The 18,176-nt window shown below is 36.7% G+C and overlaps 1 protein-coding gene across 10 annotated transcripts in view; it reads right to left on the bottom strand.

Annotated features, from left to right (window-relative positions):
- The window catches only part of ABI2 (abl interactor 2), a 66,031-nt gene that overhangs the window by 30,621 nt on the left and 17,234 nt on the right, over positions 1-18,176 (bottom strand). For 7 of the 10 annotated variants that reach the window (XM_088058564.1, XM_088058563.1, XM_088058566.1 and 4 more), the window contains exons 2-3: positions 8,399-8,566; positions 364-540 (exon numbers count right to left, since the gene is read on the bottom strand). In XM_088058564.1, coding sequence (XP_087914690.1) covers positions 364-540; positions 8,399-8,566 — 345 coding nt within the window. The remainder of the gene's footprint in view (positions 1-363; positions 541-8,398; positions 8,567-18,176) is intronic. The other 3 variants (XM_088058567.1, XM_088058569.1, XM_014249464.2) reach the window with 1 other exon arrangement.

The following is an 18,176-nucleotide window of genomic DNA, read 5'->3' as shown; positions in this document are numbered from 1 at the left end:
CTGTGGTGCTAACTCAGGCAGAAAAGTGATGGTCATTAGCTCTTCAGTCCCCATATACATATCCCTGGCAACTGACCCAAACAATAATAGCAGCATCACACAAGTTGATATTCAGAATCAGTTTAAAAGGTGAGACTCAGTCCCAACGAGAAATGAGATTAAGTGAGTTTGCAACATTTAGAAACAATGGGGCAAGAGAAGGGGAAGGCACAACTGGAAATCGGACAGGACTCCTCTCATGTTTATAGACACATTGTCCAGGCAAGGAGAAACTGGTATATTACCATGAAAAGCATCAGATAATTTTGAAAATATACAAAGACAATGAATTTGCAGTTTGGCTGTTTTAACAATATCACCTACCTTCACTCCATGTCCAATATCATCTAGAATTGTATAATCAATAGGTTTCCTGATGTAGCGAACTGGTCGCTCCAAGTTAGCTGGTGCAATGATTTTGTGAGTTCTTGAGGTGTTTTTGTTTGTAGTCAAGATACCAATTTCTCTTCTAGCAACTTTCTCTTTGTGAATGTCCACCGTCTACAAAAGACGCAGTGTATTTACTAACAGTGGTATGCATTGGAACACAGAGTCAGTATTAAAAAAAGTTAAATCAGTTCTAATGGTTCAAAAATCTCTACACTGTACTAAACATATCACTACATACTTATTACATCATCTGTCTTCAACTTAATGCTGAATTTGCCACCTCTAAAGCCACACCAATAGTGGGGGGGGTTTTTGGATTTTCTGTTACCCTCCTTCTCCTTTCCAATCTTAGTAGTTTGCATAATTTACTGACACTGTTTTATAAGACTCCTTCACTTATCCTTTTTTATTTTACAACTGCTCTCTGAGCTTGTCTTTGGCATAGGCTTCAACCAGATGAAGTGTAAGGATGCCTTCCCAAACCTTAATTTTAAGACCTGAAAAACAAACCATACGCAGGTTTTCTTACACTGTAAAAGTTTGCTAAATTAGGACTGGTAATACTATGATAGAATAAAATTTCACTTGGACAAATCAAGGAAGTATTTCAGTCATTACAACTCACTTATCACAAAGCAATAATTATATTTTAGTACGTGTTCCATACTAATTAATCCACAATAAAGCCAGAGGTTAAGCCCATTGTCTTCCCTTTGGATGCCACGGGCCAACACTGGAAATCCCTCCCTTTGTATATTAAAATCAGTACCACAGGAGAATCCTTGGTGTAAGACAAAGTCCTGCTGAAAATTAATTGCCTAAAAACACGTACATGAATCTTGTTAGGTAACAAGTAAGAAAATGCTACGAAAAAGCCACTTATCTCTTCCAGGAAAATATAAACCCTTAACTCATGGGCCATGGAGTTCCTTGACTTGTTTAAACCAAAAATAATTGCTTGTTCACAAAATAGCTTTCAATATAGGAAATTTGCTCAACTGTGAACAAAAGTTTTAGCTACAGGATAAAAAACAGAAGTAAAAACATCCAGAACCACCACAAGGATTTCTAAACACTCACAGATTCTTTTTACCACTTTAGTGATCATGAATGGCACTAGAAACACTTTTCACAGTTTTGAACCAGGCTTTGTAGTAACTTGGGAACAGGTACAAATGAGAACTCATTTTCATAACACACATTTTTGTCTATTTTATTTTTCTGTTGGCAGGCACTGGAGCAGTGGGGTTGGCTACACTGTTTTACCTGGCTGTTAGCGCTACTGATACCAAATCAAGCTAATAGAACCTGTGCTACTTTGAACAATCATCACAACTTTTAAAATTACAAAAACAATTTTAGAAACCCCAACCAACCCACAAACTACTTCCAGTAAGTTGTTTCTTTGCATTATTTCCGGAGAAGGATTTCCACAAATACCTGAAGCATTACATGTGAGCTTATAATATTATCATCAAGATTGCCTAGTATCTCCCAGCAACATATCTTCAAGATTTTGTAACTTTGCCAAAATTAAGCACTAGCTACAGCTTTGTCATGCACATTCTGCCACCTCTCTTTCCACCTGCCTAGAACTATAAGGTTTCCACTACAGGTGCATAGCTATTTCTTGAAATAAAACTACAGAAAAACAGATTTTAAGGTCGAAATGTATTGGCAAAACTCTTTTTGGAAAGCTCGAATTTGTTGAGCAGTGATTTGAAATTTAACAGAGGTAGTTAAACTATCTGGGACATCCACACAAAAACTCACCCAGATTTGGCCAATATATAAATTCTGCATAAATGCACAGTTCACACAAGTATAACAGAAACATTTCTGCAACTATTTAACAACTAAATCACCCTCCAATGAATTTGCCACGGTCCTTTCTGAAGCACCCCGAGATGACCAGGACTACACATCAACCCCCAATACAGCAGTGCAGATCAGATCTTCACAGCTCTTACAGTGCTATATTTATGGTACAAGCACAAGTGCAAAGAGAGCACACCAACATTTTCCAGACCAGAGTACCTAAAGTACATCATTCTCATCAGGGTAAGATGTAAGACTTCATCTTCCATCTCAGGCCTTTAGCCCTTCTCTGTGCTAGACCTTTGCTTTTGCAGCATAGGGAATAGGAGCACAAGTTCTGGAAAAGATGGTCTACAGCCTCCTCACCTCACCAGTCAGAGGGCACATAGGCACATGTGGTAACTGACTAAAGAAGCTGAAGATAGGTGATGGCAACAACGTGGGAGGACAGTCTCATGTTTGATACCACTGACAAATTCAATCTCTACTGCAGTAGAGAAATTTATCTGTGGTCTAGACACATCACTGCAGAACTGCAGATACGACTCTTGTATGTTCTTTGTCTCACAGGCCCCTGATAGATATCATTTGCTAGCATGTGAAAAAACTTCAGCTGCAATAGCAGCTTCAGGATGTACTGGAACATCAAAATCTTATAGGTCTGAATCTGGTCCTTCAAAACAGTTTCATACCTTGGGTATTGCACTCAGAGCCTTAATTTCAATCCACAAATCAAAAAGGAAGTTATTAGTGCAGGGTTGGCAAGATGATTTCTCATTTTCTATTTCAAGAGTTAGAACTCTTCAACTTTGAATATGTTCTTTCAGTACTTTCTTATGTAATTATCTACTAATACAATGCAAGTACAGATATTAATGCTCACGTTACTGTAGCAATGGTATCCTGGCACTGTGCAAAGCCGTTTCCATGAATGAAGAGTGGGTTTTCAATAGGAGCCACAAGTACAACCAGCTTCCTTAAGGACTTTGGTGATCGTAAGGCATGACTACAGTAACAAACAATGAAGTGCATAAAACCCAATTAAAACCTGAAGCTCATCTGGTGGGATTTCTCTTGCATTATGATTCAGAACATCTCTTCTAACTTGAATACCTATGGAATGACTAAAAGTATACAAATGGCACCTAATTCTAGTCCACACACCTAAGATGGTATCGAAAAGCACTATGCTGGCAGTTTTCCAAACATTTCATTTTCTTGCTTAGTAGACTATGAAAGTCATGAGATCCTAATACACCCATAAAATAGCACAAAGTTCCATTAGTAGAGGGGGTAACAAACATTAACCTGCTACTGAAGAAAATGAAAACATTTATCCTCAACACACAGGTAATTATTACCTCCAGTACTAACATAAATCCCTTATCAAGGCAGGAGAATGCACCAAAATGTTTATTCATCAGTTTACAAAGTTCTAACAAGAAGTTTTTGGGGTTAGAGCCGGACTAACAAAACACTTGGCTTGAAAACTGTTGGAAAAAGCAGATGGGATACACTGTGCCCTTCTAAAACTTAAAACTTGTTTTCTAACAAGAAATTGTGGACACCTGACAGCATTATTATGATTTTAAAAATTTGTTTAACATAGCTCCATTAGCTTTGGCAAAAGTTTTTAAGTGACAGTTTGTTAGAGGTTAGGCTCATTACCATCATCTTTTTGTATGCTTTCCAAGATCCCTGCAATACCCAGGGAGAGCAGAAGGTGAAAAATAAGTATGAACCACTGCATTTTTTTCTATTAGGAATTTTCTGGCCATTTTGAAACATCAGGTTTTCATACTGAATTAAACAAAGCCAATCTCAAGCTCTGCAAATAATAAAACGAAAAAACACATGAAAAAATTTCTGGGAAAGTTAACACTACTCACAAGTTCACTTAAATCACTGAACTCATGAGTTTTGAGAAATATTCTCTTCTACCAGTAAACAAAACTTCTCAAAGTATTAAGTTAGCATTGAACTAACTAAAGTTAGTTTTGGTTGGGACAGAATTAATTTTCTTTGCCGAATGGGGCAATATTTTGGATTTTTGCTGTAAACGGAGCTGATAACTCCAGGATGTTTTAGTTACTGCTGAGCAGAGACTGCAGAGTCAAGGCCTTTTCTGCTCCCCATCCCACCCACCACTGGGTAGCCTGGGTTGCACAAGAAGCTGGGAAGGGACCCAGCCAGGACAGCTGGCCCTGCTGACCCAGGGGACGACGCTCCATGTGGCCTCATGGTCACCAGCACCAGGCTGGGGGAGCCTGGCTGGGCACTGCTGCCTGGGGACTGCCTGGGCAGCGCTCAGCAGCTGCTGCTGAGAAACTGCCTTCATTTGCAGCCTTTCTTCTTGGGTTCTATGTCTCTCTTAAATATTAATTTTCTATATTTTTATTATCACCATCATTATTAAACTGTACATATCTCAACCCACAAGTTTTCTCACTTTCACCCTTCTGATTTTCTACCCATAGCCTGGTAGGGGCGAGTGAGTGAGCAGCCACGTGGTGCTTAGTTTCCAGCTGGAGTTAAACCACAACAGCAAGCTGAAAGTCTAAATTACAGGGAAATTTCAGAGATAAGAGTCTCCAGAAGCCTTCATTTCTTCCTCTTCTCAAACCATTCTAATTTAAATTTATAAATTAACTGTCAGTCTGTTAGTCTGAGCTTTTAAAATTCAGTTTCAAAAATCTTAGAAGAAAATGTTGCTTAAATATAGTATTGCTGGGCTTTCATTTTTTATCGATCTTATTAATTTGACACAATTCAAACTAATTGCAAATTACCTTGAAAACTGGATTATTACTTTAAAATTGGTAACTGCCTAATTCTGACATGTTAGAAATGTGACATTAATTGTCTCGAGTTGCCTGTAATTTATACACAAAAAAAAAAGAGATCATAAATACTACAAAAATGCTGAAAAGCTCCTTGTTCCATTAACAGGTAATATGCACTGTGCAAAATTTGCCTTGCATCACCATTTTTTCAAGTCTTTTGCTATTCTCGTGCCTTGCAAGAATAAGACAACCGAGAAAGGTCACAAACCTTTACTGACTTCAGTGGAAAGTCCAAGTGAACTTCGCTGCAGAGACTGAGCAGCTCACAGATGCTACTACAGCCCAGCTAAGCAGCACCTGCTGCCTGCAGAGAATCCAAGCCTGCGGTGTATTCAATGCCTGTTCTCACAGCCAAGAGCATGGCAGTCAGTTCTGTAAGGCGAGGATGCAGCAAACCTCCCCACAACACAGTGCCACTGGAGAAAACTCAGCACTACCACTCATCTTTGTGATAACGTGCTCGTTTAGATAATTAGCAGCAGTTTTTAAAATGACCTTGCTAAGTAAGAGATTCTGTAACTAAACCTGAAAAAAACATTTCTCATCATACAAATATTAAAACCTGAAAATCTGCTGGATTAATTTAAAGAATTTGGATGTTAGTAAAATTTCACAGTGGCTGCTAACTTGAAAGCTGCAAGATAATTTTTTTAACAAGCATAAATATTTATACATATGATCCGTATTTAAGACTTAAATTCTTAGTCAAATATGAAACACTGTGTATCATCTAGTTCTGGACAAGGTTCAAGAAGGCAAGTAAAAATAGATTCATCAGCTTTCAGACCAAACCAAAGTAATGCTAATTTTTAAACCAATAGGATTTAATCACTGGCATAAAAATAGTTTCAATAGTAACAATTTCCTTATTCACAACCTATATATAATTTGAAAAAGCACAAATGATTATCAGCTTCCTTTCCAGCTCTTTGAGTAGGCTGGCATTTAGAAGGAAACACAGAAAGGGATATAAATTGGCATTCTACCAACAAACAGAAAACCAGAGCATTTTATCTTAAAACGTTAATCACACCTCTCCCAGTCTGAGCTACTTGTACAAAACAAGCGCTCTGGGAAAAGTTTTCATACCAAGAATCAAATGATTCTGGTCCCTTCTTTGGAGAACATGTGGAATCCCAAACCAGAATTTAAAGCAGGATTCCATCCATCCACAATTTGCATGTAATGTTTTCTAAACTTAAATACCAAGACCTACTGACCAAAGCATTAATGCTAAATTAATTTACCACCTGTAATTACCAACCTGCTTTCTGTTCTATGTTACTATGTTTCTGTTTCTGTTACTATGTTACTACATGACTTCATTTCAAGTCAGGCTGACTGAAATCCTAATTTGTGGGATTACACCACAATGCATTTTCAGTACTGTTAGGAAAAGCTCACTAAACTTTAAACCCAACATAAACACCAAGGAAACCTTCTGCAGATGAGGCTAATTTCAGAACCAAAACCAATAAATTATTTAATTACACAGAAAATGTGTACATTAATTTAAAAAAAAAATAATAACCATGCAAATTAAGACAAGTAACACACTAATCTACAATATTGGTATTATGGGAGGAAGCCATTTCCAAACACATTAATTCAATAAAGTTCCTTGGATCAATACACTTCATGTATATAATATCCAAAATTTAAATACTCTCTGCTCCTGTGTTATTATTTCTTCTATAAAGATTTGGGGAACATCCTACATACAGATGATGCAGTCTCAAACAACCTGAAATAAAGCACACCAAAAATCCCCCCAAACAAACTCGATTTTCATTTTTACAGCAGTATTTTAAAAAAAGACCATCACAGATATTTTTTTGGTTGTTGAAGCTCATCCCATGAAATTCTGCAGATACATTTTCATTAAGTGTTGGGGTACTGCTAATTTAGTGCTCTATTTTAAATAACTAGCTGAATTGTGTAAAGGTAAAAACAATCTAAACTAGCTCTCAATCTGCATAAATGTCACCTTCTCAGGAGGAAAAAATTTAAAATGCTATGGCCCTTTCCACAAAAGCTACTTTACAGAAGCTGTGTGACAAAAATGAGTTTTCCACATTCATGAAATGCAAAATATACTGTCTTTTACATCAGGCTCTCAACCAGCTGGAACACGTGTGAGCTGGCACTAGCCTGTGAGGAAATGCATACACACACACAGCATATAGATATAGCACACAGGCATACACAGGGTAATTCATAATATTTTCTGGGGAGAAAAAAATTAGTTTACTTGTCCATGGATGGATTAACATGGAGCTTTTAGCAGAAGAAATCAAACTTACAGCTTGTTTTTGATGCAGATTCATGAGACAACTGAGGCAATCTAATAGCACAGCACTATCAAAAGGGAAAATCCTCTCCACCTCTTTCTTTGTACTTGCCCTGGTATTCCTCTGACCCAAGCAGAGGCAATTCAGCCCAGTAAGCCAGCATAAAATTATTCACTTCTTTTGCTGGTTCAAATAGATCCAATCCATCTACTTACTTCCTACCTTAAACAGTCCCTACTTTCAAATGTTCTTCTAAATACTACAATATTCTTTAATTTATTTTATTGCAAGGAGATCAAGAAACCCTAGTAGCCAAAATGTATTGGTCAACTAAGACACAAAATATTCAGTAAACAGATACAAAACCCAGAAACTGTTGTAGAGTTGTTTTAAATTTCTCTTTTAACCCATCAGTGGCTGGTAAACCTCCACTTTTATCTATCATTCATTCTCAGCCCATTCTGGCAGCCAAAATTCTCTCATCAATATGGCGACTGAACCCGGGTTCCTGATTATAGTAGCTTAGTTTATTGCTGCTCAGAAAAACTGCAAACAAAGGCAGGAGTTCTGCAGCCATACACAAATTGAAACATTAATTTTGGCTTTTGTTCATGTCACTGCAAAGTACATTTTATTAAGAAAAGCCAGGAGCAAACCATTTTTGTCATCCATGCTGTTGTCATTAGATGCCAATATTATACCAACTGAAAAAGTAAAAAGGTGACAAATACTGTTTTCCACCATCCGTTGCATATTTTTAGCATAATATTCTTTTACCATTCGCAATTTTTCTGTACTTTTCACTTATGCAGAATGACCCCCTCTCCAAACATAATCTGGCTGCTTTGGTATGTAAAATGCTCATACTAACACTGGTATAGAACCACATGATGAGACCCAATCCCAGAATGAATATGAGAAAAAACCACATCCTTCTGTTTCAAATTCTTCTCACAAGATGTCAGTTCAGAGTTTTACTTGCTTTGTAATATCAAAGGCAAAATAAAAAAGTCTCACTTGTGAAATATGGTTGATTGAAGATTCCATGCGCCGAAGCTGGGATGCCTGGATATCCAGCATTTGGAGAACATTGTTGGCCAAAGTGTTGATCAGATAGGCTACGCTTGCTAGCGACTGGGTTGTGTAGGCTTTGGTTTCTTCCAGGGCTCGCTGCTTATCTGCTGACTGAAAAACAGGAAGAAAAGGTTTATTTAGCACAAAGTCTTTCACGCAAAGATTCCTGGAATCAACTCTTTTTGCCTGCCTTTGTAGACAACGAATTATACAAGTCAAACCAGTTCTAAATACAAGTTACTATTTTTCCACAAAAGATACTACCTTTGTATTTTAAGAGTTTCTACACTTCCAAAGAAGAATTAAGCTTCTTTTTTTCTTTAAATATACTTGTATTTTTCTTGCCAAAAGTCCAACTTCTTATTCAGAATTTTAGCAATTTACTTAGCAAAGCACTCTGAGGTAACTATTAGTTATTTTGCCTAGATTTTATATGATTTAGAACTGCTTAATTTTTCTAAACCTGGTACTTCGTTTATAACTCCTGACAGCCTACAAGAAGCTGCCAAATACCATATTCCTCATCTCTCCCAATCATTTAGACCTCATTGTTGTCACAAATGATCATTCACAGTGAACTATAACTACTCTCATAAAATGGTAGCTGAATACAATGTGAGAAGAATAATATTTTAAAAAGAGTAAGTCCATGTTTTCTTCTTAAACAAGTTTTGTACTTTTTCACATTGCCAATACTATTTTCTATGAAAAATTAATATGATCCATTTTTCTAGTAGTAGAGCACCTAAAAGTATTTAGGCTATCAACAGACAATATATCCATTAGAAATTTTAAAACGCACATACATTTCAAACAGCATTAAAAACAATACACTAAGAATCTAATTGTTAGGTTTCTGTGTTTCTCCTTGAAAAATAGTTACCAACACTAAGATGCAATTCAGTACAAAGAATACAGATTAAAGCACTGGTAAAACATACAACTAAGATGCTAAGAAACTTTCCAGTTTCCAAGGCTTCAGTATACAGTGAACTTCACTTTTAGGCGATCTTTAGCCATCTCACAGGCTGATGGTGCTGTTTCTAAAGCAATGGTTGATAAATGTTCTCTACTCCCACCTGTCATTATAATACTGTATTTCATAATTTCCTTGGCTTTTTATATTTTCCATATGGGTTGGATATCAAGATTCAAGAAATGTGTTGTTAATAAAGAGGGAATACAAAGCCATTCCATATCTTTCAGCACAAGCTGAATCTAACATCCATTGTATTATATGTACTTTGAGAAACACAAAGTTAGTATATCTGTATTTCAGGAAAACAATTCCTACAGCTCAATATGTTTCCCAAGACCTTGTAGTAAGATTCTTAAAAGAAGATTGCTAGCTTTCATAGGAAAAAAATTCCCACACATGTAAACAGACACAAGACTTCATTAAATGCTCATATGAAAGATATCCAATACTTTTTCTTTCCTGGCAAGTTCCTGTGTCCATAAACAGCACTGGTAACTTAACTGGCCAGTTAGCAGGCTGCACTGGTACCAGGTCCTCATCTGCTAGGAAGGAGGAGAGTAGCAGCTGCTGTTCATCCAAGAGCTGCCTCGATGGGGCAGGAAGAAGGAAGGCTGCAAGAGGTGAGCATTCTCACCATGTTTCTCTCCCATGCAGAAGACAAAACGAGACCAACAGAAGAAGAAACTGAAAAATTTAGGAACTCCTCAGGGCACAGCATGAGGATATTCTCCAACAGAGCACAATTACAAATGCTGTCTTATATTCAACTATAAAGAAGTTAGAAAAATGCTATCCCCAGATCTCATTTAAGAACTCATGACTTTTTACCAGCTGAGTAGTATGTCTTGTACATAAAAGAGCTTGAAACTCAGCTTAAGTACTCCCAAATGAAGGAACATCGAGCTCTGTACCTCTGTTCTCACATTGCTGGCTTGTAAATACACTCTTTCTTCCCCTCTCCCTGCTCATACCCCCAGCTCAGCCTGCACACTCCCCTGCAGCAGGCACGCTCCACAGCCATTCAAACTATTTCTCAGTGGCAATAATAAAAATTACCAGAAGCTCTCCTGTTTGGCTCTGCAGCTGCTGCCAAGCTATTTATAGAAGCAGAAAATTCTGATTTCCATTAGTACACTGTATATCCAGAAAAAATTAGTATAATCCAGGAAACACAGTATTTTTTCATTAATAGACGAAGTGTTGGAGAACAAAAGGAAAAATTTCCTTAAATTCAAGTATTATGAGCCTCTGATATAGTTTTTCTGCTTAAAGAAGCACAAATATGAATCCATGTTCAGAGCTAGTCCTTCCAGGACTGTAAGCCAATAGCTAAATTCAAGTCACCTCCAGATCAAACCAACAAGAAACTGACTTCTCAATGCTCAAATGCATTAAAGATCTCATAAAACAATACTATAAACCACTTTGAAACTGTTAACATCACAAAACCCCATTTGATTGAGGTGTCTAATTCATGAATTTAGCTGGTAACAGCTGTGATTTGTCCTACATGTCTTTTTACAGAGCCCAAAATTCTCTGAGGCAAACTCCACTCACATTTAGCACATCAAAACTGAAGTTTGAACTTTCTTCCTGTGAAGAATCTGCTCAAAATAAAATGACTATTTGAACCTACTACTGTCAATCCATTTCAAAAGAACAAAAAATAATTAGTGGCAGCATTTTAAAACAATCGTGTTTACCCTGAAAACTTTCAAGAGATGAAAACTTGAATGACTCACAGCGAGAGTAAAAATTCTAGAATACTTACAGAAAAATCGTAAGTTCCCCTGTAGAAACATAACAATAAATGCCAGTTAAAATTAAACTTGAAATTATAAGTTGTGTTTAGCATTAAATCCATCTTTTAATTTGATAAGTAGATTTTCAGAGATGGTACCTTATGTGCTCCTACGTAACAAAATCCCTATTTATACTCCACATGGACAACAAATTACATTGTTGCAAATGCTGCTGTGCTCGCTGGGTATGAAATTATGTAAATAAAGGGATTTCTACTAATAAGATAATGGTTTCAAGTCATCAGTAACAAAATTCAAACATAATCCTTGGCAGTCTAAGTTCTGATACTCTTGATAATCCTAGCACCAAAGCACCAGCCAGTACGCTTCACATCAGACTTTAAGGCAGACAAGAAGTTATTTCAATATCCATACCTACCAAAATTCCCTAGTGAAAGAAAAAAAAAACAAACTGGTAAGACTCTCTACAGTAGTTTAAGTCACCTATGGAAGACTCTTTCTATGAAGAATACCAAAAACAAGAGGAACATGTTCCGTGTTCATTATAACAAAAAGACTTGTTCCTGAGGATACTTAAGCATATTAACCAGAGTCCTTGAAGCCCTTCAGTTCTCAGAAACATAGTGTTCAGCATGATCAAGCACTGGTAGCAAGTGTTTTCAGTGCCCTGACCTAAATTAAATGCCATGAAGCAGACCTTTCAGTATGTCTCCATTTCAGTTTTCAAGTATCTTTAGCACTCAAATGCATAAAATTATGCATGCCTATGAAAAAATACAGGCTCATAACATCTATCCACACACAACTCCTAGGAAAGCAATGCTTTCAACCATTAGCTCAGTTTTATCTGTATTTTTTTAATGGTTAATAAATTTAAGAAGTCAAAGCTATGGTCTGACAAACAAGTCTTCTGAAACACTGCCAACATAGGGATCCTCTCATTCCTAGACCAAACATATCCATTCCATTGTCTATGCAGGGCCGTATGGCAGACTGAGTACCTGACCTAGTTTAGAACTAACTTTAGAAACAAATGGTTGTTTTAAACTCCAGTCACTTCCATTATCTTTCCTGACATGCAAACTTGCAAACACTACCCCTAGTAAAACTATGTAGATGTCACAAAGAAAAAGCAAAAAAAAAAACCTCAGTGAATTATGGTCTAAGCAACTGTCATGGTATTATGGAGACTCAGGATCTACTTTAATCAGCAGTACCTGTCACAGCAGATGTCCCCAACACCAAGTGCACACTACATCTGCTGTAGTGAATTAGACCAGGCACATCTCAAGTGAAAATCACATGATACATAAACCAAATTATAAGTTTTACCTCATCCAAACCACTGCATAGCCAGAGGAACACAAGGAAGGATACAAGCAAGAATAAAAGGGAAGAACTACCCAGAGTTGCTGAGCTTGCAAGAAAAGGAACAAGTGCTGGAACATCACTACAGCTTTTCCACCCCTCCACTACCTATAGTTTTTCTTCACCCAAACTGTAGAGTGTCCCATGTTTCTCTTAATATTTTTCCATTAACTGCGTTAAAAATGCTGCTGTGTCTCCACTTCTTAAACCTGTAGCTTCAACTTCTAACACACTGTTAAAATACTTGAGTATCACAGCTGGATTATCTTCACAGCCTTAAATAGAAATGTTTAGATCATGTCTTCTGTGCCCATGTTACAGAATTTCCAGGCAACAGCTTAGCATTTATTCTGTTTATTGTTTTTCTCTATACAATGCACACATCAGGTGTCCATGTGAGTCACAAGGCAGCATCCTTTTCTCCTGCTCTCAGCAGTAAGAGAACCATTTTGACTCACCACTGAGAGTTCATCTGATGCTCCTGCCAGCTACATATGGAGTGGGGACAGCGTCAGCTCCTACTGGGAGATGCTCTCCCCGCTGCAGCAACAAGTGGTTCACCATGCACCTGGACACAGCAGCAGCCATGGCTCTGCCCAGCTCTCCTTGGAGAGTGTTTTCCATTGGTGGGAAGCACCCAGTACTGAAACAGTTATTTTATCTCCACCAGAAAACAAAACAAGCTATCAACTACATAGAAATGTTTCACAGGATGAACCCAGCCCGAGAGCTACAGCACAGACTACAGTGACTACACAAACTGGGGCTTTTAGATAAAAGGAGATCAAAGCCATTCAAGTCAGCTACAAATGCAGACTTCACAGTCAGTCAGAAAAGCCATGTATTACATACACAAGGCAACAGTGTGTGTTTGCTTTCAGACACTGGAGAATTATTAACAGTTTCCACTTCAACGTGCCAGTCCAACAATGGACACTAAATCTAACAACTCAGCAATGATCATAAATGTTCACCTGAAAATATTGCTCATTTTTTATTAGACTGTATAAACCAAATTGCTAGCAATAGAAATTATGTGGAATTCAACCTGCAGTAAATGTAAAGATGATTATTTTTCACGTCAGGATGCAGAGCCCAGGCACCACTTTTTCTTCCCACTCTGGAAGTTTCATTTACACTGCACAATTACATTACCAGACTTGAATAAGAAATAGCCTGGAGTGCTGACTATATAAAATATCCTTTCACTTTAGGAATTAAATGTCTCAGTGTTTAGTCTCCTGCCTAAGAAAGCACAAACTTTTATATTTATACAAGCAATTAAAAAACAGATTATAAAGAAGAAACTAATATTGAATGGGGCAAATGAGAAAATGAAACACGTAGTAAAGTATTGACATGACAAAATTGACAAAATTACATATGACAAAATTATTTGTCTATATGACTGGCAAAAGGAATTCTTACATGCATAAAGAAAATAAAATGCAGGGCTAGAAAAAAACCAAGAATTTAAGGCATTCTCCCACCTAAAGAGTGACCAGCCAAATCCTAGTGATAAGGTCTGTTATGCCCTTGTTAAAAAGTTGAATAATTTTGTATAGAAAAACAGCTACTAATGGATAGAGAAATTCTACAAAGAAACAAATGATGGCAGGCAACATTAACCCTACAGTAAGATTTACAACACATCAATCTCAGTAGCTAAAACTAGATAAAAGAAAAAATGCTACCAAATGCTCAGAATTCTACCAATGCTACCAAAATAAAAGGAAAGACTTCAAGAATAGCAACACATTAGAAAAAAAAAAACAAAACAGAAAACCAACCACATTTCCTATGAATTGGAAACAGCTCATAAAGACAGGTCTGAAAGTAGTGCATGAATGGAAGTATTAAAAGCTACTGGCAGTTTACTTGGTTATTGTAGCTAGGTTTCTTTTCTGCTATGGTTCTTAAAAAAAAAACCCAAATTTTTATTTATCCAGTAGTCATCATCAACTTGGGAAGTTCACAATTCTGCAGCTGGGCTAACAAGACTTATACAAATTTTACCGGATGAGCCAAAAAGTCTGGACCTATGAGTTGAGAAAGAAACTGTGTTTCTTATTACAGAACATTGGCACAAGTTGTTGCCTTCAATAGCAATACAACTACAATAAAAAATTCTTCCAAGATTAATACTTAATGTTGAATTGAAAGGGGGTGAAAAAATAGAGCTTTTCATTCCTGAGACTACTGTCATTCATATCTTTTAGTAAACAGCGTTCTGAATGGAAAAAAAGAAATCTCAATTCATAATCAAATCAACTCCTCAGTGCGCAGTGGATTTATGCAGTAATATTTAGGCATAAAAGTGGAAGCTGAGGTTGAAGAGTTTGACACCAGACTAACTACACAAAAAAGTATAACCAGAATATACTAATCAATTACCCAACATAGAGAGCATCTATTCTGTTTAGTGAAAAAAATCATACTTAATATATGATGAAAAAGTAATAGTAAAATTTTAAAACTAAGACAGAAGATTACCTTAATTTAATCAATGGTACAGTTGTTTCTTTTGATTACTGTTAACACAAACCCAAGCTGGCATTTGTCCTATGACCAGCTAGCAAAACCCTTCAGGTTTCTGCTGAGGTCGCATCAGCTTCAAGAAGCCTCAGGAACAAAAGCTGCATGCTAGAGTTCAACAAGCTTGCATTATTCAGTTCAAAATGTGCCCAACTGTGATACTGACAAAGCACACTTCAGTTTTCCTGTGAAAAATAGATTGAGCTCTTATATCATCCTTTTCATTTTAATTGTTGCTGAATTCCTTGAAGTTACTGAAAGCCTCATACATAATTAAGTATTTTACACACTTTTATTCAGCTGCACAGATGGCATTTGCTCAGCCCATCCAAGTGCTTTCTGAGGTCCTTCCGTGAACTACAAAAAATGATTGAGAAGAAAACTGAGCTTCATTAATCCAATAATTAAGTCAAAATCATGCCAAGAACTTACATAACTGTCAGTGAAAAATACAGTAGTTTTCTGTTTTAACAAACAAGCTCATTAAAAACTTGATAAAGAATATCCCTCACTCCTCTTTCACTACCGGAACTGCTCATTTCCAGGACAAAAAACACGTACCCACCAATTCCTAAGGAGCTGGTCTCGAACACGCAGGAGAAACAGGCACAAAGCAGCAGACACAATCACTGACACATTAGAACAGAAGGAAATGAGCTCTCCCAGAGTTTCAGAAAAAACTAAGGGCCATAGCAATCCAAGGCACTTATTTCTGAGGCACCAGAGAAACCTCAAACTTCCCTTTTGGATGCAGAACAATCTATGTGTTCTATTAGTACACGGGGAAACTCAGTCTACCTGTTCTTTAATATAACCAAAATGGCACAGTACCTGGAGTTTGGAGTAGCATTTTTTTGTTCCTGTCAATTGTAATAGCATCATCTCTATACTATTCATGTCCATGCATAAACATCCGTCTCTATGTAACTGCTTATTCATGATTATATAATGAATACATATGTAATTATTTCTGTTATTATTTTGGAATAACAGCCAAAAGGATGATCACTTGATTACCCTACTCAAATGTATACACCTTTCTTTTAAAATTAAGGAGAGCCCATAGTCATTGCCTATTTACATGTACTGTGCACCCTAAACATTTGGAATTAATCAAACGTTAAGCAACATAAGCAAAAAACATTTTGGATGCAAATGGGAAATACTTCTCCACACATACCCTGCCACAAACCCACTCACAACTCTTACTGCTTTATATTATTCTGCATTCAAAAGAAAACATGAGCAGCAAAACTGAGACCATGAACAGGGGAAGCAACAAGATTATTGAGACTGGTAATTTCGCCTATAAATTAGTAGAAATGGTAGCTCTAGAGTTTGGAGACAGAATATTTTTACTTCACAATAATTTTAGCATGACCTTATCTGAACACTAACTACAGTTAAAGTAATCTGCTTGAAAATTCTTTGTCACATCTGTGAAGAAAGAAGCACAGCATGTCAAGTCTCCTAATAACACAACCCCTTTTCTAGTAATGAACTGCTCACCATAGTGACAAGACACAGTGTAAGAATCAGCACTAAATGGAACTTCAGTTGTGGATGGACCATCCGGGCACAGACAGAGATTAGTTAGGCACATAAACCATCCCACCTTATCAATATCTGTCAAGCTGAAAGGTAAATACTTTCTCCACAACTGCATCCAAAGGTTCTACTTAACATCTTAATGAAAGCAATTAACTTGCTGTTCACACAAAGTGCATTTAAAATTTGAACACCTTTAAATGTGACTATACTGAAGTAAACTCTTCTCTTTACAACTGATAGTGGGGTTAGGGCTATTCTCACAGCACTGTGAATTCTGTATGTCCTACATTTAGTAAAACACATCATCTTTTGATCAGAGATCACATAGTAATCAACAATGCTGCATAAGGAACATTGGCATTTAGGCCAAACACAATCATTACAGAAAATACTGGGTTTAGAATTAAGAATGCATCCAAACTATCACTACACTTTATAATCCACACAACATTCAAAGACCAAGTGATAAATCTGGTATTTTAAAAAGTAATTTCCAAACACAAGGTTAATTTATTCATCTTATTATGCTAATATTAATATTATATAAAGTTATTCCCATTTTAACATAATATTTATAATTGATTTTTATTTATCTATATACTAATAGCACGCATGCTAGCTAAAGAATATACTCTTAGCATTCATACTCTAGTAAAGCCTTTGACATCAAGTTATTCTGTTTTCCAAACTATTAAAAAACTGTAATGATTCACTAGTCGTTCTTGATTACAAGTGTGACTGCCTAACTTTTAAGCTATCTTAAACTCAGCATCAATAATCTGCTGCAGTCTCTACAAGGTCATTTGCATTAAATTGCAGTCTTTTGTTTTTACTGCTGTAAATTTATTTGATGTTTTCAGTTCTGTGCTGAGCCTCAAAATGTAGGTTTGATTAACAGCTAGGAAAGCTACCTTTCAAAGAAATACACACGGAATCTAACCTCCTGAAAGGAAAAGCCACTTTTTAAAATACATACTGCATTCAAGGCTTCCTGTGAGGGTAAAACTAGCTCACTGGTTTGAGATCTATGACAGAAATATCATTCTCCTCTATCCAAGAGAAAAATACAGCAAATGGGAGCTGTGGAAAGCACAGCTTCCCTGACATCTAATCACCTGTATCACTGTTTCCATGCTGCAACACTGTAACAAATTTGTCATTTGCTTCCCTTAACCATCACCAGAATCAAACTTTGTATTTATTTCCATACATTCAAAAGCATAGCAGACCTGTTTTCACACACAAATCTCCTGCTCTCATCAGACCTCGCAAGTTCCTGTTCCTCAAGAATAGAGCCAAAGTCCTGTTTATGCAAAAATAACAGGGCATGATATATTCACACAAACCTACTAGACAAGGTTATATAAAACTTTCCCAACACATCAGTAACACAGTAAAAATGATGCATCAGAAATCATATCACAAGAACAGCATGCTAGCATCAAAATGTATTTACATCTAAAATACAGTTAATAAGTAGTTATATTACTAGTTATTCATCACTGCTGCACAGCATCAGACTTTG

The sequence above is a fragment of the Pseudopodoces humilis genome, chromosome 8, assembly GCF_049639895.1.
Source record: "Pseudopodoces humilis isolate 2021_Gansu_Grassland_sample_001 chromosome 8, ASM4963989v1, whole genome shotgun sequence".
Classification (NCBI taxonomy): domain Eukaryota; kingdom Metazoa; phylum Chordata; class Aves; order Passeriformes; family Paridae; genus Pseudopodoces; species Pseudopodoces humilis.
Note: the sequence above shows the minus strand (reverse complement) of the source record. Positions and strands in the feature narration are given on the sequence as shown.